At 57.4% G+C, this 24594-nt stretch overlaps 1 protein-coding gene across 1 annotated transcript in view; it reads right to left on the reverse strand.

Moving 5' to 3' along the window:
* Nucleotides 1-10071: 10071 nt before the first annotated feature.
* HS6ST1 (heparan sulfate 6-O-sulfotransferase 1) overlaps nucleotides 10072-24594 on the reverse strand; it is a 42621-nt gene continuing 28098 nt past the window's right edge. The window contains exon 2 of the mRNA XM_030840432.2: nucleotides 10072-13324. Coding sequence (XP_030696292.1) covers nucleotides 12616-13324 — 709 coding nt within the window. The 3' untranslated portion in view covers nucleotides 10072-12615. The remainder of the gene's footprint in view (nucleotides 13325-24594) is intronic.

Below are 24594 nucleotides of genomic sequence, written 5' to 3' on the forward strand. Positions count from 1 at the left end.
TTGGATTCAGCCATGAAGGATGGAGGCTTATACAAGATGGAAGTTTATTTCTGTCTTATATAAAAGAAGTCTGGAAGTCGACAGTTTTAGGGCCAGTACGGTGCCCTCATGATGTTTCAGGCTCCTTCTCTCTGTGGCTTCCGTTCCCAATATCACTTCATTGTCTGAGATGACTGTTGGGGCGCTGACCATCACGTCTGTGTTCTATGCACAACCCTTCTAGAGGAAAGAAAGGTGAAGGGCATGCTCTGTCCTTTTTAAGGAGGCTTCCTGGAAGCCTTATATATAACATTTAATTGTCCAAAAGTCTCAAAAAAAAAAAAGCAGTAACCACAAAACAAACAAAAAATTAATAATTTAGACTTTATTAAAATTGAGAACTTGTCTTCATCAAAAGAGTAAACAGTCAAGGCAAAGGCTGGAAGAAGATATCCAGGATACATACATGTGACGATGGATTCCTGTCAAGAAGACATAAATAATTTCTACAAATGAATAAGGAAAAGACAACCCAATTTTAAAAAATGAGCAAAAGAGACATTTTACAAAAGAAGATTTCCAAATGACCCATAAGCACATGAAAAGGTACACCACATCATTACTTATCTGGGTAATGAAAATTAAAAATCACAGGAGATATCACTACTCAACTGCTAAAATGATGAAAATTGAAAAGATTGACATCAAAAAAGGTCGGCAAGGAGGTGGAGCCTGTGGGGGAAATTAGTTCAAACACATTGAAAAACTGGAAGTTTGTTATAGTGTTAGAAAGCACTCTTACATGACTCAGAAATTCCACTCTTTGGTATTCACCCAAGAGAAATAAAAACATCTCCACGTAAGTAATTTAATAGCAAGTGTATTTATAAACAGTTAAAACTTAGAAACAACCCAATAACCCACAACAGGAGAATGGACAAAGGAATTACGTACATTCATCTGTCGCTGATCTAAAAGCACAGAAGTGCCTTGCCGTAGGCCAGGCTCTCACCAAGCCCCGCTAGGAGCACAGGCTGCCTCTGTGCGTCTGACCTGGCATCTGGTGGCAGCACCCTGGCCGGCAGAGTTGGGAGTAAAGGGAGCTCAGAACTGGGGAGGACGCAGCCTGCAGCAGCCAGTGACCCCTCCTCCTGGGAGACTGGACTCAACTGCCAGTGTCTGTGAGGAGTTGCACGTTAACACACGTGGTGTACAGTGTGTATAGCACGCAGCACACATAACGTGTCATACGCAGTGCAAAACATGCATAACAGCACATGCACATGCATGACATAACACCTAACATGCCACTACTATATATAAAATAGATAACTAATAAAGACCTACCATAAAGCAGAGGGAACTCTACTCAATACTCTGTACCCACCTACATGAGAAAAGAATCTGAAACAGAGTGGATAGATGTATATGTATAACTGAGTCACTGTGCTGTACACCTGAAGCTAACACGACATTGGAAATCAACTACACTCCAATAAAAATTGAAACATAGCATGCAACACATACTGTAAACATGCATAACGTGCAATACAGCTTGTGCATGTGTAGAGTACACACACGTAACATGTAACATAGGGAGTAGAACGTATACCATGTAATATAGAGCATGTGACACAGTGAACAATACTACAGCATGAAACATACATAGCAATAATGTGTATATAACATGTAATATATATAACACACAATGCATAGCATATAACACATAATACAGTACCTGCCGCGCAGTACACAGAGTGTGTAACGTGCCTAGTATGTAACAGACGCCACGCAACATACACCACACGTAGCATGCAACAAACACACCATGCACACACACTTAACATGTGATGCAGAGAGCATCTAATATGTATCTCCCATGACACATGCAGCATGTAACATATACAGCATGACGCACACGGGGCAAGGCACCTCTCCCGGGGGTCTGGCCTTAGTGGGAATCACTTTGCTGGTGGGTAACTAGGCTCGTTTCGACCCGCCCCTCACCCTCTGCCCATTATTTCCTTCTGCCCTGGCCAGAACACTCTGGGATAAAGCAGAGGGCCTTTGTAACGTGGCTACAACCAGAGGACGCTCTTCCGTACTAGTCCCTGGAGCCACGTGAAGCGGTCACTCTCAGCAATGCCAGACCTCCAGCTGCCTTGCTGGCCCGACCCCCAGGCTGGCCCCCTTCCCTCCGTCCCCTTGTGGCTCCATGAAGGGAGAAGCAACGTGGAGAGAGACCTTCTGGTGACAGCCCTGGAAGCAGGGTCTCTGGGCTCGTGTTCCCCAGGCCTGGAGCAAGAGATCAGATGCGAGCAGCGTGGTCAGGAGGTGTTTGCAGGAAGCTCCAGTGTGTGAACGAGAATGTGGAGGGGACAGCAGATGGTGCTTATGGAGCAGGGCCCGCTGGGCAAGGTGGGTCCATCCCCGGGACGCCTGGAGACTTATCCTCTCTGTCCTGGAGCCATTTGTTGTCCAGCTGCAAACAGCATCTCACAGGGAGTTCCGGGCAGCCACTACCTACCTGCATCTCAGATCAAATCTGACCCCTCATCTTATAGTGGAAGCACATGCACGATGAGAAGCAGCGTTTTGCCCCAAAGCTGGCAAGCAGAGGATCTGGGGGTAGAAATTCCTCACTGGTTCCTAGGCTGGTGAGTTCAGGACCAGAGTGATGGTCAAGGGTGGGTATGGAAGGGAGCCTGTGAGGACTGGCTGGGGGCTGGGGGAGCACACCCACGGGGGCCCCTTCCCTCCCAACCCACTAGCATGTGAGCTGAGATGGAGCTGAGGGGTGAGCCCGTGGTGTCCACATCCTGTCTCAATGCCCCTCCTGTCACTTGACCCCCCAGGGCGAGGCCCCAGAGTGGGCCGGGGCCCACGCAGGGAAGCCAGCCGCGTGTAGCTCACACAGCCTGCCCAGGGACGGACGCCCAGCAAGATGAAAGCAGAACCAAAGAGGTGACTGCAGAGGAAAGGATGGTGCCGGTTCTGCCTCTGGCCTGGGCCCGCAGACGGGCGGAGCTGGCCTTGGGAGGGAGTCAGGTCTCTCTCGTGCTCGGGAAAGTCAGAAATACTCAGTTCGGGAGGACCTGGGCCAAGCTTGCTGTGGGCGCCGTCCTGAGTTGGGGGCAGCGAGGACGCCGGATGGTCATTGTTCTGTCCTCACGTCCACTTTCTCAGTGACTGTGCCTGAGGTCTTTCTGTGTGGAGCCCCCCTGACTTTGACCAGAGGAAACACTGATGCCTGTTCTAAGAACAACCACACCCAAAGGCAGCTTGGTTACAACAGGAGTCCTTTAGACAGGAAGCTTCTGCTCCTGGGAATAGAGAGGAGACATGCTTTTTCCTCTTCCTCCTGCTGAGTTAAACCACCTCTCTCTCTACGTATCTATACAGGAGGCTTATCTACATGGTATATATAACATATATTATCTGTCTTCTATCTATTATCTGTCATCCGTCTATCTATCTATCATCTATCTATGTATCTATCACCTGTCTATCATCTATTATCTATCTATCTATCTAACATCTTTCTCTCTATCATCTATTATCTATCTATCTATCATCTATCATTTAAATATCTAATCTATCATCCATCTATCTAATCTATCATCTATCTATCATCTATGTATCTATCATCTACCATCTACTCCATCTATCTAATCTATCATCTATCTACTCTATCATCTATCTACTCTATCTATCTAATCTATGTAACTATGCATCAACTATCTATGTATCTATCATCTATCTATCATCTGTCTATCTATAATCTATCTATCTACTCTATCATCTATCCATCTATCATCTATCTGCTCTATCATCTACCTAATCTATCATCTATCTATCATCTATGTATCTATCCTTGTAACTATCTATCATCTATCAATCTACTCTATCATCTATCAACTTTATCTATCTACCTATCATCTATCTATCTATCTATCTATCTATCTATCTATCTATCTATCTGTCTATCATCTATCTATCATCTGTATCTACCTAGGCTCTAGAAGGCAAAGAAGAAACACACCAACTAGGGACTTTGAGACCAAAGGAATGACATGTTAGTAGTTCCTGAGTTGTCTTTTTGCCTCACGTATCCCAGAGATGGCGCAGAAGCAGCCCTGAACCCAGAGGCGCCGGTGGGCATAGGCAGCAGAGCCCCAGGGAAGCCTGCTGTCTTAGCCCAAAGACTAGCAAAGGGGCGGCCTAGCAGAGTGGAAAACGCTTAGGCAGTAACCACCCTGCTGCAGCCAGTCAGCACAGAAAAACCTGGGGCCCTGCTCCCACCCCCAGTGGCAAAGGCCCAGTGGGGCTCCTAGACTATCCATGGGCCCAGCGTCCCTGCTGGGGTGCAGGTGTCAGGGAAGGCCTTTACCCCGTTGGCTGGTAATAAGGCCCCCACGAGGGTCAGTAGTGAGGAGCCCCACTTCAGGTGATGAGAGAGGCCAGTGGGGAACCTGATTTCTACCTCCACTTGGGCTCCAGTGAAGGGGACAAACAGACGTGTGGGAAGGCTGGGTCCACACTGGGGACCGTCACGACTGCTCCATGTTCATCCAGCAAAATGACACGAAGCAAAACTCCAAGCCCCGCATCCCTCAGTCCCACGTCTCCGCCAGGAGCTCTTCTTGGGCCTGGCTGTCTCCCTGGGCCCCTCCCTGCATCAGGACCCTGAAGCCAGCCCGAGTTCCCGAGCTTCTGTGCCTGCCTTGCATGCGGGCTTTTCACAATGACGATTTTGTTTTGAGAGACAGAAAACCATACAAAAAGTACAGAAAATAACACGACAACCTCCGCCCCCGTACCTACCACCCAGAAGTGACAGTTGTTACTCTTTGATGGGCCTTGTTTTCTAACTATAGCACGTAAAGTGTTACAGATAAAGTTGAAATTCCCTTATTCCTTTAGCCAAAGTCCCAGCCGCTCCCTGCTCTGCCAACTCTGAGAAAAATCGCTGTTGTGAATTGAACATTTATCTTCCATTTCACTTTTGTTTTTATCTTCAGCCATCTATGTTTTAAAAAGGTAATTCATTCACACGTTTCACAATTCAGAAGGTACAAAAGGGGGAATTCCCTGGAGGTCTCGTGGTTAAGACTCTGTCAGCCAGAGTTTCGTGGTGTAGCCATGTCGTTGTGAGGGGCTGGGAAGTGTGGTCTAGACCCTGGCTGGCTGTGCGGCCACTGATCCGTGGAGGCGCTCTTGCTAAGGAAGGAGTGGGGGACGAGTATCAGGGGACAACCGGCAGGTTCTGCTGCAATGCCAGAGGTTTAAAATCCTTTGATGGGGACAAATCCCTTCCTGTGTGGAGTGCCGGCTGGAAATGGGCAGAGAGTCCGGGCCAGGTCCCGTGCAGGACCTCAACGCGCTCTGGAAGCACGAGGGCAGACTGTGCGTGAAACACCTCTCCTAGAGAACAATGTGTGAACTGTACAACACGGCCTCTGCTGCACAGGAAGCCCTCTGGCCAGAGTCCCTCAGAGCACCCTGTGTGAGGCGTCCCCCTCCTCGACGGCACTGCGAAAACACCAGGCTGACCTGTTCAGTGCACAGTATTGTCCGGAGCCCCCGGGGCCTGAATACCGGCCTTGCGGCTTCTGCGGAAGGGTGACACAGGACAGAACAGCCCGCGGAGCCCCAGCTGCAAGGCTCCAGGCGGCTCTCTTGAGTCTTGGAGAGGCTGTGTCTTGAATACCTGGCTTTTTGTTTGCGAAAGAAGTGTTTTCCACCGTCCCTAGGCTTCCTTTTACGGAGAAATCCCAGGGTTTCGATGAGCCACAGAGTGGGGTGGGAGGATGGGGTCAGTGAGGTGGGAGGATGGGGTCAGCGAGAACAGGCCCTTCAGAGGGAGAAGCTGCTGGGGGCCGGGGTTAGGGGGCCCCGCAGGCAGAGATGAAGGGGAGGTCTCAGTGCTCCTTGTCAGTGGCCTTGGCCAGGGTCAGACACTGGAAACAGCGTGGCTGGGCTGAGAGGGAAGCAGAAGGAAAGGGGACCGCGTGTGGCCTGTTTGGGGCCTTGGAGCTGTTTGTTTGCAGGACGGGTCAGCTGCAGCAGAGTGGCAGGCTAACCGAGGCAGAGAGCTGGCCTCCTATGGCTGGTGGGCTGGGGGCACCTGTCTGGGGGGAGGTTAAGAACCTGCCGGTGTGTGGGGGGGTTCCCCGTGGCGGTGAGACAGGCTGGGACCTGGGATCTGGGACCCTTTACTGTAGTGCTTGTACCTAGACAAATGCCTCCGAGCAACAAAATACAAAGAAACTATAAGGGACTAAAAATAACTGCATGCCCTGTGCAGTTGGGGCAAATCCTGGACAATAAGATACAAAAAGACCAAAAAACTCCCAGCTGCCACTTCTAAAGAGACAGGAGCAAAAGCAGCGTACTGAGCATGCCCCCTGCACTCAACACCACCAAAGGGGTGGGCAGACCCCCTCAGCTACCCCTCCGGCCTGACCCCTGGACCCACCCCTACCCTCACCCCATATAAGGAACTAGCTCGCCCCTCACTCAGGGAGCAAGTGAGCAAGGGAAACTTTTGTGTGTTCTCAGGGTCCCCTGCTGCAGCAGGGGCCCCAGTAAAGCCTTGCCTGAATTTCTTGTCTGGTCTCTTAACAATTTCTGTTGATTGAGGCGGCCAAGAACCCTGGTGAGTAACAGCGGGGTTGGAGGGCCAGCCCCCCGGGGAGACCTCTGATGCAGGCCAAGAGGACGATCCCAAGTTCCGACTGTCCTGGACACCCTGCAGTGGAGTCGCTGAGGACAGAGGCTGGGAGTCCTGGCCGGGGGCCCGACGGCCTTCTTGACGAGGTGGCAGGGGGACAAGGCGGGGGGGGCGGCGTGTGAGGGCCCTGCCACCCATCACTGGGGGATAGGAATGTCCCGTGTGCCCAGATGCCACCCAGAGGGGAGGGGAATCAGAGGAGGACTCCTAACACACTGGTTCTAACCGGGAGAGACTGTTAACTTGAAGGGACATATTTTAAAAATTCAATCACACTTCAGAGGGAATGGAAATTTCAAGTCAGGATATGAGCAATTTCTCTAAAAAGGGCATGTTTGGGGGCAAGTCTGGGCAGTGCTGTGTATTCAGACCCTTCCTCTGGGCCCGCCAGGAACGGGGGTCCCACCTGAAGCCTGGGCCAGGGGAGACGCCCCGGGACCGGTGGGCTGGGCTGGGGGTGCAGGGAAGTGGGAGGCCCAGCAGGCGTTGGGGCCAGGAGGGTCTTGTCTTTGGCAGAGAGAGAGAAGGCAGCTGGGTGACCCAGCCGACTCCTAGGGGCGGGAAACCAGATGGCGCTGACCGGGGCCGGGGCGATGGACGGGGCTGGCAGGCGGGGGACCTGGAAATTTGTCACGATCCTTTGAGGGGAAGAAAGGAACAGGACAGTCCGTAGCTGTTTCCGCAGGGGAGGCTGAGGCCCACGTGGCTTGGCTCGTCGGGGGGCAGTGCGGTGGGTGAGGCTGAGCGGGTCGTGGGGAGCGTCAGGCCTCCCCAGCGATGGCTCGGCGGTCGGGGCTGGAGACGAGATGAGGGCGTGGCTCGCTGTGGCCCCGCCCACACCCGGCTCCTTGTCCTCCGGAAACAGGTGACCCCTTACAGCAGCCTTCCCGTTTCACAGAGAAGGGCCGGCCCGGGACCGTGGGCCAGCTGGATTCCGAACCTGGCCTGACAACAGGCTGTACTCCCAGAGGCTCTGCCCGCTGCTGCACGTTGGGGGGAGCCCAGACCAGCCCCCACCCCAAGGGCGAAGCCCTCCGCCCATCCCCACCCACCAGGGCAGGAGTCTGTGGGCAGGGGGCCTGGGGTGCTGGGCCAAGGCTCCCAGGACCTGCACCCCGAATCTTCCCCAGGGCCTCTGGGGAGGAGGTCCCTGGGACGAGGTGCGTGTTCTGGAAGGAGAGTCTTGGGTTGGTGATGGCCCCAGGGATCTCCCGTGCTCTGGGCTGGGAGCAGGCTCCTCTCTGTGTCCCTGCCAAGGGCACCTGCCTGGGTGGGTGGGCAAGTCGGGACTGCCTTCCCTAGGAGGGACCTGGTGTGGAGCACGGAGGGGTCCCCAGCTCGCCTGAAGGTTGGGGCTGAGGATCCAGGGAAAGCACACAGGTGGCAGGCCCGCCGCTTGGGGCACGGCTGGCGTGAAGAGGAAACAGCAAGGGATGCAGGGGTGGGAGGCTGGGCTGCGGGGCAGCTGGTGGGGGGAGAGGAGGTGGGGTGGCAGGGAGAGACCAAGGAGGAGCAAGGTGAGGTGGGAGGGGCAGGGGATCAGAAAGGGTGGCCGGGCTGACAGGCTGGGCCGACGCACGGGAGGCCGCAGCCAGTGCAGAAGACTCAGAAGTGACCTTCAACTTTAAACAGGAGAAGGCAGGCGAAAACCCCCATTTTGCGGGGAGGTGTTTTCAGGAATCACTCGGCCTTTGTCTTTTCACACACTGGCTCTGCGGGGCTGAATGGAGCCACTGCAGCAGGAGGACACATTCCCCCTGGGTTTGCCGAGCGGGTAGCAGGCTGAGGCCCCACGTGTGATGTCCAGGAGGGACTGAGGCTGGGTCTGCACGGGGCGTCCGCTCCCCGTTCCTGCACGGCTCCGCTCCGGTAAGAGAGAGGACGCCTCCTCACAGACCCAGAGGGTCAAGCACTCGCTGGGCCGGGAAGCTCTGGTGACTAGGAAGCGGCCCCCTCCGCCCCCTGGCACGGCTGTGACTGCCCTTCCTCCTTTCTGCAGGCAAGGGATGGGGACGGATGGGGAGTTGGGCTGGATGCCTGAGCCTCCAGGTCGAGACCGTGGGAAGAGGAAGAAGAGACCCTCAGACCTTAGGGTCTGAACACAGCCTTTCCAGAGTCCTGTGTGCGACAGTGCCCACTGGAGGAAGTGCAGGGGCCGGTTCCTGAGGCCCCCGGCCCTCCACTGTCCAGCAACGGCCAGCCCTACCCGCGAGCACAACGGATCGGTTCCCATGAAGAAAAAGCAGTGAGACCCGTGATCACGTCAGGACCCAGACATCAACTGGGACAGAGAACGACAATTCATCGGCGCTGGCGGGCAGAGAACCACGTCACCTGCGCAGCATTTATGCCCCCGGCCTTTAACTGAATCTGACCGTGAGAAAACAGACGCACGCGGACCTTAAGAGAGGCAACCGGCCTATACTAAAATGCCAACGCTAAGACAGATGAAGGAAAGCAGCGGGTGGGGCTCTGTCTAGCTAAAGGACACAGTAGAGGCGTGACAGCTGAGCACTGCAAGGGTCACAGAAACATTCTGAGGACACTGCACGGACCACCGGAAAATCTGGATGCGGGCTGTGCATCAGCTAATATTATGTTAAAGTTTAGGAATATGATAATGGTTTTGTGTGTGTGTGTGTGATGCGTGCGCACAGAGACAGAAAACGAGTGGGAGTGCAGGATAACAAAATGTGACACGTGTTAATCCAGGGGAATCTCAGCTAAGGGTTTATGGTGTCCACGACCTACTCTCTCAACCTGTCATTGGCAATGTTTCAAGATCAAAGTTGAGGGGAAGGAGGCTCAGAAGGTAAGCACACGATGCCTGCGCTGCTCTGTCTGTCTTCCCTTGAGTGGGCCTCGTCTTTTCAAGTCCTATAATTAATGACTGATAAGTTATTCTTTCTTTGGCCACGCCGCGCGGCTTGTGGGATCTTGGTTCCCTGACCAGGGATGGATTCTGGGCCCTCGGCAGTGAAAGTGCAGAGTCCTAACCACTGGACCGCCAGGGAAGTCCCTAAGTTATTCTTTGCGGTGATGACAGTCACATTTCTTACTTTCACAAAGCAAGGCTTAGTGACACAGTGTGTTAACTCCTCTCTTACTGGGCTGCCGCCTGCTCCTGAGGGGAGCCCGTCTGCTCCTGTGTGATGCCTGTGAGCTCACAGATGCTCATTTCGAAAATCAAACCGGGACGGCGCCACGCCAGGCGCGTTGCTATGTGACCACAGACCACACACACCAGCGCTCCTTTTCAGGGTTTATTTCATCTGCTAACATTCATCTTGACCTAGACAAAAACAATTAGATGATTATGACTTGCGTTTCCATCATCAACTCATTTTTTTGTATGAGTCACCAAAAGGTTTCTTCTCAACACTTTTTTTTTTTTTTTTAATAAGAAGCTATAAATAAATAAAGCTTTAAACGCTCCTGGGTTCAAGTTAAACTCTTCCAGTTCCCAAAACGTTCACAGACTCATTGCTTGGACAGTTCTCTCGTCCCTCACGCCTCCTCCGAGAGAGGACATCGAAGGCCTGGGGTGGTGGGAGCGGGGAGCTGTTCACTCACTGCATGTTTGCTTCTGTCCCTCAGCCCTGGGAAGAGCCCTGGGGAGGCCATCCCTTCCCTGGAGCCCCAGCCCGTGGTGTTGGAGGAGATGCTGCAGGCACAAGAAGCCTTTACCTCAAAGCAGGCGTCCTGAGCCGGCAGTGCTGGACGGGAGACCCAAGTGGCCGAGGGGCACTGCCAGCTGGTGCTGTCACTGGCACCCCTGCCTGGATGCTGGCCGGAGCCAGGACCTCCTTCCAGATGCAGTGAAGAAACCGAGGAGACCGTGTGACTTGGGACAACGGGCCATGAGTTAAAACACTCCATTATGTACAAAACACATCCTGCACTCGGGCCACACCCTCAGGAGCGCACCCTGGGGAGGGCTGCTTGAGCCAGGGCGCTGGCCGGGTGCCCGGGGCGCTCACGCACCACAGCTCTCCTCCCGGTGGGAGGCCACAGCAAGCCCCTAGCGTCGCGGGTGCTTGTGCAGGACCCCAGAGCTCTCGTGAACGTGTCCCGCCCTCCTCCCTGGAGCGTGCCCGCCCCAGATGAGTACTGGCGCAGACCCCCATGCTGACCTTCACACCCCTTTAAAAGAGCTGCCTGGGCACTCACCTCCTCAGCATGATGTGTCCGCTCTCGGGGGCCTGTTGACTGCGCTGTCCTTGGACTGCAAGATGAAGTGGCCAGCGCAGGAAGCTGGCGGGCGGGGGGGGGGGGGCGGCTCAGGCCAGACAGGCAAAGACTAAAGCACCCTTCCGGTGCTTACGGCTCCCTCATTCCACAGGAGGGCAGCTAGGGTGGCCAAGGGGAACCTGGGGCAGGGAACCCTGGCAGGATTTGCCCATGAGGCTGCTGGGGGCGCGGGGCCCTCACCACCCTCGAGTCTGGCCTGCAGCTGCCGGGCACGTGTGCTTCCTCTCCTGGGGAGACGGGGTGCCCATCCACCTCGGGCGTGGGGCTCACACTCAGCTCCCCAGAACCAGGTCTCGGGCCTCATGTCGTGGGGGGCGGGGCGCACATCCAGAGGCGACGCTGGCCTGGCCTCCCCGAGCACAGGAGGGATGGGCGTGGGGCAAGTGTCTACAGTGGACTGAACATGGCTTCTCCAATCTGCAGGGCTGCGGGGAACAGGCCTGACCAGCTGGTAGGGGCAAGGGCGCAGGAAAACGCGGGGAGAGCCGGGGTCGGGGGGCTGTGTATCTGGGTATTAGGGGGGCCACCCAGAGCTGTTTCTTCCAATCCTGGAGGAGAATCTGAAAGCCCGAGTACCCTTTCCTGGCTGTCCTGAACCACCGTGGCCCCAAAGTATGGCTCGTGGGCAGTGGCTGTGGTCTGCAGAGTTCCAGCCAACGGAGGCTTGACTGAACTTTATACACGGGGCTGTGGGGGGAATGGGTCTAAGTCCCACATAAATGTCCAAGTCATGGGCTTGGGGCTGGGGGCAGCCCACTGACAAAGCCCAGAGGGTCAGAAAGGACAATGCAGGGGGAGAGCTCTTGATTTCTGTCCCCCTTCCTGTCTGAGCTGGTCTGGCTGGGACGTCTGCCTGGACACAGGTGGAAGCATCCTCACCTATGGCCTTCCTACTCCTGGGATGCCCTCCGCACACGCAAGGGGGCAGTGCAGCATGGGGACCATCTCCCCACAGCGCCCCTTGCTCTGGGGACTGAGGAAAACGGGGTAGGGGACCCCAGGTGATGTGCTTTGATCTCTTGACCCGAAGCATGAAGCCACACTGTGGGTTTTGACCTTGGGCTAGAGAGGGGAGTGGGCTTCCCAGGGGCTGGACTAGAGTCTTCTTGGCTTTAGATGGGGTGGGCCCTGACCCTGAAGATGGGTGAGCTGGGAACTCCATTCCTGAGGCTACTTCAGAGGGCTGTGTCTCCACGCAGGCCTTGGGGCCAGGGGTTCCCTGGAGGCTGAGCTACCTGCAGGGAGGCTGAGCTACCTGCAGGGGGGGAGCGGGCGTGTGCCTGGTGGGCATGACCACACACCCGGCCTGGCAGGTCCGCCTTCCACTGCATTGGATTTTTCTAGTCTTCAAACCTGTGGCCGTTGTGACCAGGAGGATGGGAGAGCGGGGACGTACCTGCTCCCAGCCCTGCAGGCCTTGTTGGGGGGTCCTCCAAGCACCCTTCCCTCTGACCCAGTAGGTTCCCACGTTGATTTCTCAGAGCCCCGGCCTGGGAGGGTGGGAAGAACCGACCCACCAGGCCCACCCCTTCCCCTCCCTCAACCGTCCGTCCGTCTTCTGGCAAGCGGACGGGGGTCCTCTTCCCACGGAGTTCTGGGGGCCGAGTGTGTTGGTCAGTCTGCCTGGTCCCACCTGCCCCCGCCGGCCGCCACTACCACTTCTCGATGATGTGGCTCATGTAGTCCTCGGTGGGCACGCGGCCGGGCTCCTCGGCGTCCCCCCGCGGCGGCGCCTCCTTGGCCCGGTGCAGCAGGCGCTCCTCGCGGCTCCGGAGGCGCTGCTGCCGGCGCTCCAGCTGCCGCCTGTACTGGTAGCGCTGCTGGAAGAGGTCCCTGGCGTAGTCGTAGAGCTGCACGTCCAGGTCGTTGAGCTCCTCGATGCGCCGGATGGTGTCCTCGCCCACCTCCACGCCGCCCGCCCGCGTGCTGTTGTACTGCATGAAGGGACGGATGAACTTGAGGTTGAACGTCCGCTCGAACAGGTACTGCGTCTTGCGCTGGAACTCGGTCAGGCCGAAGAAGGCCATGCCCCGCAGGTTCTTCTTGGCGCTGTCCAGCAGCAGCTGGGCCCGCTTGCCCTCGGGGATGAAGGACAGGTTGTAGCAGCCCACCAGGCTCAGGTCGGCCAGCATGCGCACCTGGCGGTTGCTGGCCAGGTTGTAGGGGCAGTCCATGAACTCCTGCAGCGTGCAGCCCGACCAGTCCGTGCCCTCGTAGCAGGGCGGCAGCTCCTCGGGCGTGGGCGTGCGCCCGTCGCACATGTGCAGCGATGTCTTCCACGTGGCCCCCCGCTGCACGTGCCGCCACTCGCTCAGGTAGCGGGACACGGGGTCTCGCAGCAGGGTGATGTAGTAGAACTTCCTGCAACGAGACGGGGAGCGGGGGGGAGGTGAGGCCGGGGCGTCAGGCAGGGGTGGGGCATGTAGGGACCACTGGGGGGTGAAGGAGCGGGGAGGCTGCAGCCCTGAGTCGGATGGCTCTGCTCAGCGCCCATGCTATGCGACCCCCGGGGAGTGGCCTCACCTCTGAGATTAGCCATCACATCTCAGGTCTCCAAAGGCCCACTGCTGAATGAGAAACCCGGGTGTGAGATGTGATGTAACCTGCAAAAGTCTCAGGCCACCACCACAATAACGAGCGTGACCGCTGCAGTGTCGTGCAGGGCCCAGCCCTGGTGCCCTCCTGAACCCTGGCCCAGGGTCTCCTCTGGGGCCTTCCCCCGAGCCCCAGGCGTGCCCTCCTGCCTGCTCACACCTTGGGAGGGGCAACCTGACTTTGCCCTGCAGGGCGTGGAGGAGAGTGGCCCCAGGGTCCACACTACCTGGTACCAGACGTTTAGAGAGCTGTCACAGTGGCAGGCTTGGTGCAGCCCAAGGGGCCACTGAAAAGTCACTCACAGTCCCAGGCTGCACAGCAGGTCTGGGCCAGGGCCTCCCACTGGGCCCACTCCACCCCAGGCTCCTGCAGAGCTCCAGTGGGGGAGGGGCACCAGGAGACCACCCAGCCCCCGGGGTGAGCCGTAACTCATAATTTTTATCGTCTCCCAGGAACTGTTCCAACCCCCAAGGAGTTGGGCACCAATGCCACCTCCCCACGCTGTGGGTAAGGGGCATCCGTCCGTACCATGGGAGAGCTGACTCAAGGAGGGCTGTGCCCCCTTCTCCTCGCTCCCTCGGGGTGAGAGGCAGCTGGGGTGATTCAGGTCCCTGCAGGGTGTGCTGTGATGATCGGCCCCAGTGCCAGGAACTGTGACGGGCCTGGTGGGTGTGGGTCGCCCCAGGGGGGGGTTGCGGCTCTTCTCGGAGCCCCACCTCCAGGGCTGGCAGAGCAGCTGCCTGTGCAGGTGGGGCAGGTCCCAGGCCAAGGGGAACCAGGGCCTGGGGCGAGCAGCCTAGAGTGTCCTCGGAAGTGGGCAGCAGGGGCCCACTGGGTCCCCACACACCACTCCTGGGGGGGTCCATCCCCCCTCCCCCGGCCCCTGCCTGATGGCAACATGGAAGCTGCCCCCACACTGCCCCCTCCTCACCGAGGCCCAACAAGAGCAGCCCTCGCACTGCCCTCTGGGAAGCCACGGGGGCACAAGACACGTCGCAGGGTCTGGCAGTGTCCTGATCTGACCGCATCTCCCAGGGGGCAAGGGGGCCCTGGGGTGCGGGCATGATAACTAGCAAGGGCGAAGGTGACGGGGTACCACCGGGGGTCACCCCAGCCTTAGGGGGGCACATTCAGAAAACCGCAGGAATGGCAGACAGTGGGAGGAGGCCTGGGCAGAGGGCACCCAGGGGGCTGGGGGAGGGAGTCCGCAGGGAGGAGACAGCAGGGTGGGCATCCTGACTCCTGAGCCCTCCGCGAAGCCTGGGCTCTCCCATCTGTGCCTCGGGCCCCCGTCAGCTCTCATGCGCCCTGCCCCAGCCCAGGTGCTGACAGCGCGCTCCGCCTCTGCAGGCGGTCATGTCCCAGCCCCTGGGGTGGGGTGGGGGTGGCTGGCAGCCCCGATGTGACCCCCTCCCCCAGCTCCTGTGGAATGTGCCCTGGTGGCTCTGGCTGCCCCTGGGAGAAGAACAAAGGCCCACCTGTGCCCTCCCAGCTCCTCTCTGACCACTGGGACCGCCCCACTCCCCGCTTGCTGGCTCCCAAGAAGACACCCCAGGGCCTTTGCACGAACTCTGTCCTCCCTCTGTTTCATCAGCTGACTCTGACTCATACCCTAGACCTCAGCCAGAACCACTTCCCAGGGAAGCCTCGTCCTGCAGACACGGCTCCTTCTTGGGCTTCTGTCACAGTGGTAACTTTCCACTGACCTCTCAGCTCACCCTGCGGTAGGGAGGGGGCGGCGGGGAGCTGGTTTCTGTGTGTGCGCCAAGCAGGGCCGTGGTGCCTCTCTGGGGACAAGACTGGGAGGGGCCAGATGGTCCAAGACAGAAGGTGCCTCGGGGCAGGGCCCTCACACAGCACCTTCAGCCCCCGGTGGAGGAAATCAAGCCTTGAGAGGTCAGGCAGCTACCTGGAGGCCCCCAGTGGCTTCAGCACTGGGGTAGGGCGGGAGGCCAGGCCCCTCTCTGCAGACCCTGGTTAGGTGGACTGGCACGGGTGACAGAGACCTTCAACACAGCCAGGACGAGGAGGTCAGTTCATCCCAGGACCAGCCTTCTAGAGACCTAGCATATGACATTTATAAATCCTGACCACGACAACTGCTTCTAAAGAGGCCACGACAGACAGGCAGACACAGAGATACACCTAGAAACGCACGTGGACAAACACAGTGCTGCGTGCAGGCTGCTGGCACACACCGTGTCCACTGCTGGGCCCGGCTGGTCCCTTGTCCCGTCCTCGGCCCTCCCCACCCCGTGTGCACATGGGCAGGCCAGCGTGGTAGATTCTCCTGGACACAGAAAACCAGAGTATGACGTGTCAGCGGACAAAGATTTGTCTACGTGGCCCCACCGAAGCCACGCGGGGTTCAACCTGGTTGCAAGGTGACCTCTGATGGCAAGAACTCACGGTGCACAGCGGGGCACCAGCGCCCGCCCCAGCGTCTGTGTCCCCACAGGCCTCTGCAGTCGCGTAGGCCTGGAGCCCTGCGTCAGCACTTGTCACCGCCCACCACGAGGGCAGGCTTGGAGAAGCCCAGCTGCCCCCCAGACCCTCACGGATCTCAATGCACCCTTGAGAGGGGGACGGGGCCGCTAGCCCTCCTGCGGCGTGCCGGAGCCAGAGCCGACTGAGCCCCCTGGGCCCCTGGGCTCACGCTGACCCCCGCGGCTCCCCTGTGCACCACATGGGTGCTGAGTGGGACGGCCTTGCTCATCGCTGCGTCCCTGGGTGCTGGCCTGGCTGGACAGGAGCAGGGGCTCACCTGTGGTGACCGGGGCGGTGGTGTTCGGATGGGCCGTGCTGAGCCTTCTCTGTTCAGGATGTTGCCAGGCCCTGGGCCCCCGATTCTGTCCTCCCAACACGGCCTGTGGAGACTAAGGGTCCAGGCAGACCCTAGACCCTGTGTGAGGGGCCACTGGCCCCCGGTCACTGCCCAGCCCCAGCCCCGCTCCTGCCTGGATGGCACGGGAGCCCCTGTGGGTGCGCACCCCTGACTTTGGGCGGCCTCCTCAGGAGCGCATGCGCCTGACCCCCAGCTCCGCTTGCTGGTCCACCCCGGCCCTTGCCTGCTCCGCTGTCCTGACACAGCAGGCACCCGTGGCCACAGGCCCGTGCCCTGGCCACCCTCTGTTCAGCACGCCTGCTCCCGTCTCACTCGCTCTGCGCCCCCCTTGCCCGTTAGGCACATCAGCTGACAGGGCAGCTTTCCTGGCCACTGAAGGGGGAGCGAGGGCACTGATCGAAAGTGAGCAGACGGCAGGTGTGGCGGGGGCAGAAGACCCCCCAGACGACCGACTGTCCACGTCCAGGCAGCTCCCTGCCCAGGACGAAACCAGATGTGTGTTCTCTGGAGGCGCTCATGGCTCAGAGACACGAAGAACTGGGCAGGGGGCCAAACGACGGCCGGCACGCTCATGGGGGACCCAGCTTCTGCCCCAGCCTCACCCCAGAGGAAACTGCAGGGTTTCTGCCCCAGAGCGAAGTTCCCCCTGCACTCACATCTGGGGTCCCCCACAAACAGGGGGCCTTCTGCCTCTCACCCTCCAGCAGGATCTGCCCATCCAGGCCGTCCAACTGCTAACCAACAAGGGTTCCAGAAGGACAGAGAGGACATGGCGGAGGAGATGATGAAAGAAACAATGAGAAGTCAAGCACTTAATTCATTTCGAGCGAAATGGCTCGCCCACTGCCCAGCAAATGAACGTGGAGACCAGACCCAAGATTACAGAGATGACCCATGAAGCACGTGGACAGAAAACCAGGACACGTAACGAGTGGGACTCAACTTCTCTATGGAACACCATATGCTAAGAATCAGTGGAGCGATGGCTTCAAAATGCTGACGGGAAATAGACCAACTGTATCTCATACCCAGCCAAGCTTCACACCCGTGAAGGCTTGGGAAATTTATTTTCTGTGAATCCTGTTCTAGGAAGATACTGGAGTATGTATCTCATATAGTAGATGAGAAAAAAAAAAAAAAGTGTGGGACACAGAAGCTTGAACCCAGGAGAGATCCCAGATGTCCACTGGGCATCCCGCTGGGTCTGTCAGGAGAAGAGGGACGGGGCTTCCAGAAAGAGGGGCCCAGACAGATGACCTGACAAAACACATCACTGGTGGAAAAAAAAAAGCGAACGGTAGGTACATGGCAGATCTTTGGAATCACCTGGAAAAAAAGGAGTCTATGAAGATGGAGGACAAAGCAAGTAAAAAGTAGGGCTGGGCTTCCCTGGTGGCGCAGTGGTTGAAAGTCCGCCTGCCGATGCAGGGGACGCGGGTTCGTGCCCCGGTCCGGGAAGATCCCACATGCCGCGGAGCAGCTGGGCCCGTGAGCCATGGCCGCTGAGCCTGCACGTCCGGAGCCTGTGCTCCGCAACGGGAGAGGCCACAGCAGTGAGAGGCCTGCGTACCGCAAAAAACAAAAAAAGAAAAAAAAAGAAAAAAAAAAGGAGGGCAATTGTTAATTCTAGGAAAAACGAAAAGTTACATTAAAAAAAAATGAAGTATGTTACTAGGCTCAGAAGAAAACACTGGTTTTAGAGACATCATGATATAAACAGTGGTAAGTGACTGAATAAAAACTTGAGCTTTAACTCTCCTTGGAGAATGGGTGGGGTGTGGAGAAGGATAAGGGCAAAAGAACACTTCATCTATCAAAACAGAAAGTACACAGATAACATTTAAACCAATGAAACAAGAAATATCACTATACATGACTCAGAAACATGGAAGTCAATACATGAAGACTACCAAAAAGAGGGGCAAGAGGTCCTTTGGGGAAGCTGGAAAGGAAAAGTAGATCTGTTGGTTTTTATCATAAACCGCTTGGAGCTATTTGTCTTTAAGCATGTGTGAATTCTTGTAACTAAAAACACTAAAACAATGTGGAAACAGGCTTAAAAAGAAACATATGGAGAGATGCTCCCCTTCATTAGTCATCGAGGGAACAGCACACTCCGCCACAACGTGATACCCACTGGAGCAGCAAAACAAAGTGGGGCAAGGCCAACTTCTGACAAATGCTTACCGGGACAGCTGTTGTGGAGCGACTTCACGGGTAGGCGGAGGGCGCACACACGCTCACCCCGTGACCCTCACACTCACCACGCCCCCACGAGTCCTCTCCTAGGCACACGTCATGGGGAGGCCTCGCCCATGCGCCCTGGGAGATGTGGACAAGACAGTCCACAGCGCTCTGCTGGTGAGAGCCCCAAACATCCACCGCAGAGGCATGCGTACACCAATGGGGTACATTCTTCCAACAGAACACTGCCCAGCAACAGACAGGAACAAACGACAGCGACTCACGGCAGCTCGGGTGAATGTGATGAATAAGATGTTGCAGAAAGAATGCAGATAAGAATATGTAACAGAGTGCAACGATATGGTTTATCAAGTTTCTAAAAATAAAACCCAAGAAAATGCTATTTAGTGATACGTACACACGTACTGAAAACAGTGGCAAGAAAAAGGTGATGAGGGGAAACACAGGAGCCCTCCAGTCAGAGCTTAGCCTTGGTGTCTCGGGGGGCGGTGGCGGGGGAGGCAGGGAATGCGCTAGCCCGTGGTGGCGTCCATGGCACTGATCACGCCCTCGTGCTTAAGGCAGGAGCGAGGGTGCAGGCGTGCATCCTTGGGCTTTATTCCCTATGTACGTTCACGCAACTTCTTTTGTATTTCCCAAACACTGTGTGATAAGGAAAGCAGTGTTAAAACCAAGGTTTTCCAGGGCGGCCTGCGAGGCCCCTGCTGGCCTTGCAGGTGGACCAGCATTCTTGCCAAACCTGGAGCCTCAGTTCCTCAAAGCGTCTGGTGTCCCCTCCCACCTCTGTGCCAGCCAATTCCAGGTGTCTGCAGCCCTTTCCTTACCCCTGACCCCTTCCTACATGCTCATGTGAGTAGGGAGTGGCTCCACGGGGGAGGGGAGGACCCCTTGGGGGCATCACCTCTGGGGACTGTGAGGGTGGCCAGTCTTCTGGGTCAGTCGGGGCCGCCCTGTGGCGTGTGAACTAACCACATGATGCTGAGCCAGCTGCTCCTGCCTCCGGGAAGGAACCACAGCTCCTCCGGAGCTGGAGCTCCCAGCTGATGGCCGGCTTCCCATCCAGGAGGGCCTTGGGGTGCAAACAGTGCGCCCCACCCCCTGGGGCTCCCCTTTCCTGCTGCCAACCCCAAGGCGGGAGACCAGGGACCCTGTTTAGTGACTTGGCGGGCAAATTATGCTCTGTCAGGGTGGGAGGCTTCTGGCATCTTCTGCAAGCACAGCCCTAACTCACATCTTGGCCTAAGTGGGAGCCCACTGTACCCCAGCTTCCAGGGCAGGTCTCCGTGGAGCAGGGCTGCCTGCTACGTCCCAGGAGAGACCCAGGGAGCGGCGCAGAGCACGCCCCAGCCCAGACCGTCCTGCCTGTGAGTCGGGGGCAGGATTCACAGCGCTGTCACCCTAGCGGGGCACACACTGGGACCGGAGGGATGACAAGGAAGCCCTGCTCACACCTCTTCCTCTGAAGCTTCCACCACTGGCTGCTCGCCACCATCTAGCCAGCCAGCCGGCACCCCACACGGTCCACTGCTGGCGGCAGGACGTGGCATGAGGTCGTCCCTCTGCAGCTGTGTGCAAGGTCATTCGGGCCGCCACCATGCGCCATCCCTCTCCCCAGGGTCTTCACCCCATCCTCTCACCCCAATGAGGGCAAGCTCTTGGAAGGCAGGCCTATGTACTGGGGACACCGTAGTGCCCTGCTCAGCGCGGAGACAGCCCATGGCATCCAGGGCCCACTGCCCCGCGGTGGGCTGGGTGGTTGCCACGGGAGTGTGTTCAGTGCCCAGGCTCGGCCGAGGGTGCACGTGCGGCCTGTGCACAGGGAGGGGGCCTCACGCTCAGTACCTCTGCCTTCAGCACCCAAGCTGCCCACGGAACCCATTGGATTGGGGGCTGTCCCCCGGGAAGTGGGCGGAGCCACAGTGGGAACGGCTGCAGCTGGGTGGGCGGAAACGGGGTGAGGAAGGAGTTGGAAGCCTGTGGCCCTGCCCTGGCACTCCATGGACGCACAGCAAAGGACATAAACCAGCAATGCCCCCAGGGCCCTGACAACGGCACCAGTGCCCACTGCCAACAGGCTTGTGACGTACCAGGCAGAGCCCGGGACCCAGGCACTGCTCCCCTTTCACAGAGGATAAGCCCAGGCCCAGAGGCGGGCAGGGCTCTTAGAGCGCTCTGGGCTGCGTGGGGTGGAACCAACAAGGGCAGCAGGAGGTGATGAATGGTACCGCTCACCAACGGGGCAGGTCAGGAAGCCTTCTCAGAGACGGTGGGGACACAGTCCTCCGTGACCTGAGAAGGGGGCAGTGCAGGCTTGAGGTGCAGGCGGGGCCGGACAGAGAAGGGCCTTGTTCATTTATAGGAAAACAAGCTCGGATGGGAAGTGGAACAGAGTGCAAATTCACGTGGATTCAAAGTCAGAACATAGGACTTCAAAGAAACTTCGTGTCGTGGAACAATTCTAGCCTGCCCGGTCTACAACCGCTCCCAAGAGCCCACACGTGAACCGACCGCGTCATGCTTCCTTGCATTTAATTACGCTCTGTTTAATGCTTTCTGCGACCTGGGCTATTCTGACGTTTTTGTGTGCCCTGGTTCGGTGCATCCCACCATCATGTACCTCCTAGTGAACAAGGAATGTGTTTTGTTCTTGGGTGCAAACACTGCTGTCAGGGAGCGGCCAGCTCTGAAGTTTTAAGAGTCTGAGTTCTCACGGGACCAGCAGCCAGGAAGCCCTGCTTTACTGATGACAAACACTCAGACAGCCTCTGGGAAGATTCTGCAAGGTGCAGCTTTGCGCTCCTTCCTTGGAAGGTGACAGCTGCGAGGCGGCTGAGTGGCAGGGGCTGGGGGGGCCTGCCCTGCCGCAGGGCTGGGATCAGGGAGAGGGCCCTTCTCGCTGGCCTCAGAAGCCCCTCCCCCTCCTGCCCGCTGCTGTGGGCATCGGGCAAGTCGGAGCCCACAGTCCCGACTGGGAGGCCCGCTCTGTAGCCTGCATACTTTATCAATGATGGGGAAACCTGGCTCGCAGAGATGGGTGGCTGATGCAAGGCTCGGAAGCAGAAACGGCCCCTCCCCTCCCTCGGGTCACACCCATGGCTGGAGGAGCTTCCCTCTTCTGCCCCAAACCCCGCTCCTGGCCCTCCTCCTGGGAGCCGGGAGAGCCGGGGTGGGTGCACAATTCTGTGGCTGGGAGAGGGGCTGGATCAGCAATTACGCTTCCAGAAGGAGTCTGCTCTAAAGAGAAGGGCTGAGATGTGGCAAGTCTGCTGCAGGATGCTGGTGGCATGCCGGCCATTACAGGAGACACGGACGCAGAAGTCAGTGGCAGACACACACGGCAGACGGTCCTGCAGCCAAGGGCGCAGGTGCTCACAAGGCTGCTGGTGCACAGAAGGGCCTGTGCCTACCTGTGCGGAGACAGAAGGCGTTATTAAGTGGCTCTCCGGAGATCGAAACTATGGATTTCCCCCAACATTTTATTATGAGAAACTCAAACTTAAAGAAAAGTTGAAAGTTCAGTGAACACTCATATGCCCAAATGGGTGACACTAACATTTTTGGGGATTTCCCGGGTGGTCCAGTGGTTAAGAATCCAACTTCCAATGCAGGGGACGTGGGTTTGATCCCTGGTCAGGGAACTAAGATCCCACATGCTGCGGGGCAACTAAGCCCATGCACCACAACCACTGAGCCCATACGCCACAACTAGGGAACCTGTGTGCCGCAACTTCTGAGCCTGTGCGCCACAACCAGAGAGCCCACATGCCGCAACTACTGAGCCCACGTGCCACAACTAGAGAAGCCTGTGCGCCGCAACAAAGACCCAGTGCGGCCAAAAAAGAACACAACAGAAAAACAAAAAACTCCATTTTCTTCTTTACATACTCTATTGCCTGCAGTGAGCACACGTCATTTACGTAACTGAAATCAAGTAATAAAGGTTATAAAACATCCCTGTTGCTTGGGGTGCAAAGAGGCCATCAGAAACAGCCAGCTTTGCAAGCTCTGTGCTCACGTGTCCTCTGTGATAGGATGCCAGCTGCCCGCTCCGCTCCGGGCTGGGAGCTCCAAGGGCAAGGCTTTTGTGAACAAGGCTCTAACTCAAGGAACAAACTCAGACCCTGAAACGAAGGTGGATTTTTCTACCAGTGCTAGCAGAGCTGCAGCTCCCTAATTGCGGGTGAGGACACTGTTATTTAGCATTAGAAGTACAACCTTTTTTTTTTTTTTTTTAAAGAAATACTGTTGTATTACTTCCAGATATACAGTCACCGAAAAAAAATTAATGCCATAGGGGGATTGGCTTCACTGCCACTTTCTCCCCCAGGACGAGCTTTGGGGTCCCAGAGCAGCAAGGGAAACTCTGTGAGGGGTACCTGAGGCCCCCTCTACCCCAACTCTGTACTGTGGTCTCCCAGGGACCAGGAGTCCCTTCATGAGGACAGAGGCCACACTGTGAAGCCAGTATCCAGACGGTTAATTTTCAAAAAAAAACATACTCTGAGAGGTCTCCGGAACTTCAGAGGGAGGACCCCGGGGAGAACTTGCCATGGGGCCTGCTCAGGGGTGCAGGAACCTCCCAAAGCTTTGCTCTGATGAGCGTCCCACCCCAGGGCCTGGGGAGCATCCCGGGATGGGGGTGCCGGCTTGCTTTCCAAGGTCTGGGTCCCCCTCCCAGCAGGAAGATGACACCCTTCGGGAGGTCATGGCGTGTACCACCTTGGTCATTAGGTCACTGAGTTGGGCCCTCGTCAGCACTGCGTGCTGCTCACCTAGGCCAGGTGCCCCCCAGAGCCCACGGCTGAGTGAGCAGCGTGGGCCCATGTGAGAGGGGCCCGCTGGGAGGAGAGGCGGGCCCTGCTCTGAGCGGCATGGCTGGGGAGCTGGACCATCCCCGGCAGCACAAGAGTGAACCAGCTGATGGAACGGACAGTCTCTACTGGCTCTGGCCAGCACTCACCTCCCTGCACCAAAGCACGGCGCCCCTCCCGGGTACCTGCAGGAGAAACCCAGCTCAGCAAGCGCTGAGCTGGCAGTGCGGGCTGGGGAGCCCCTCTCCAGATGCAGGTAGGAGACGCTGGCCTCAGGCCTTTCTTCCTGGGCAACGTGTCCGCAGAGCGGCTATGAACTCATAGCTGTTATTTTTGTCGATTAACTGACTCTGTTTCCCAAAATACCTGGCTTGGGAGAGCAGCCCCGCGGCATCAGTGGTCAGGTGCTGTGCGCACACAGGCGGGCCAGTCCTCCCAGAGCCCCTGCGCCCCAGACAGGCAGAGCCTAAAGCGGACACGGTCCTTGGCAGGACCAGAATGGAAGCTCTGGGGCTGGCGCAGGCCCCTCGCTGGTCGTCCCAGCTGGACGGGTGGCGAGGAGAATGCCGGCCCAAGGCCACCTGGGCACGGGAGCCCTGTCGTCCTTCCCCAGCAGGCTGGGGCCCAGCTGGCCTCACAGCTCTGCTCCCTGCCCTGCCCACCTCCAACAAGGTGGGAAGGCCCTCCTTGGCTCACCCAGGGAGCTGAATTCTTACGGACAGCGGGGAGAGAGTCCGGCTACTGGGAGTGGCGCTCACGTGGGCCCCCAGGTGGCTCCACAGGTTTAGGAAACAGCATGGAAATCCCTGAGGAGAAAGAAGCCCAGGAAGTGTCTCATAGCCCGGTGTGGCTGTGTGACTAAGCTTGGCCATCAGGATGTCCTTAGAGAAAGCTCCCCCCACACCGTTCTCCTGTTGGCTGCAGCACGCATGTGACTGCAGAGGGCCAGCAGTCGTCTTGGACCGTGAAGCAGAAGGCTTGCTTTCTGGGGATGGTAGGGCCAGAGAAAGAGCCTGGGTTCCTGGCGCTTCTTCCGGCTGCACCACCTGCCTGGCCTGCCTACGCTGGGCTCCTTTTCAAAGAGAGAGGAATCAACTGCTACCCTACTCCATCTACTCCGGACCAATGCACGAGGACCCAGGCACGATCAGCGGTGAGTCCAGCCAGGTCTGGGG

Source organism: Globicephala melas, chromosome 7 (genome assembly GCF_963455315.2).
Source record: "Globicephala melas chromosome 7, mGloMel1.2, whole genome shotgun sequence".
In the NCBI taxonomy this organism is placed as follows: domain Eukaryota; kingdom Metazoa; phylum Chordata; class Mammalia; order Artiodactyla; family Delphinidae; genus Globicephala; species Globicephala melas.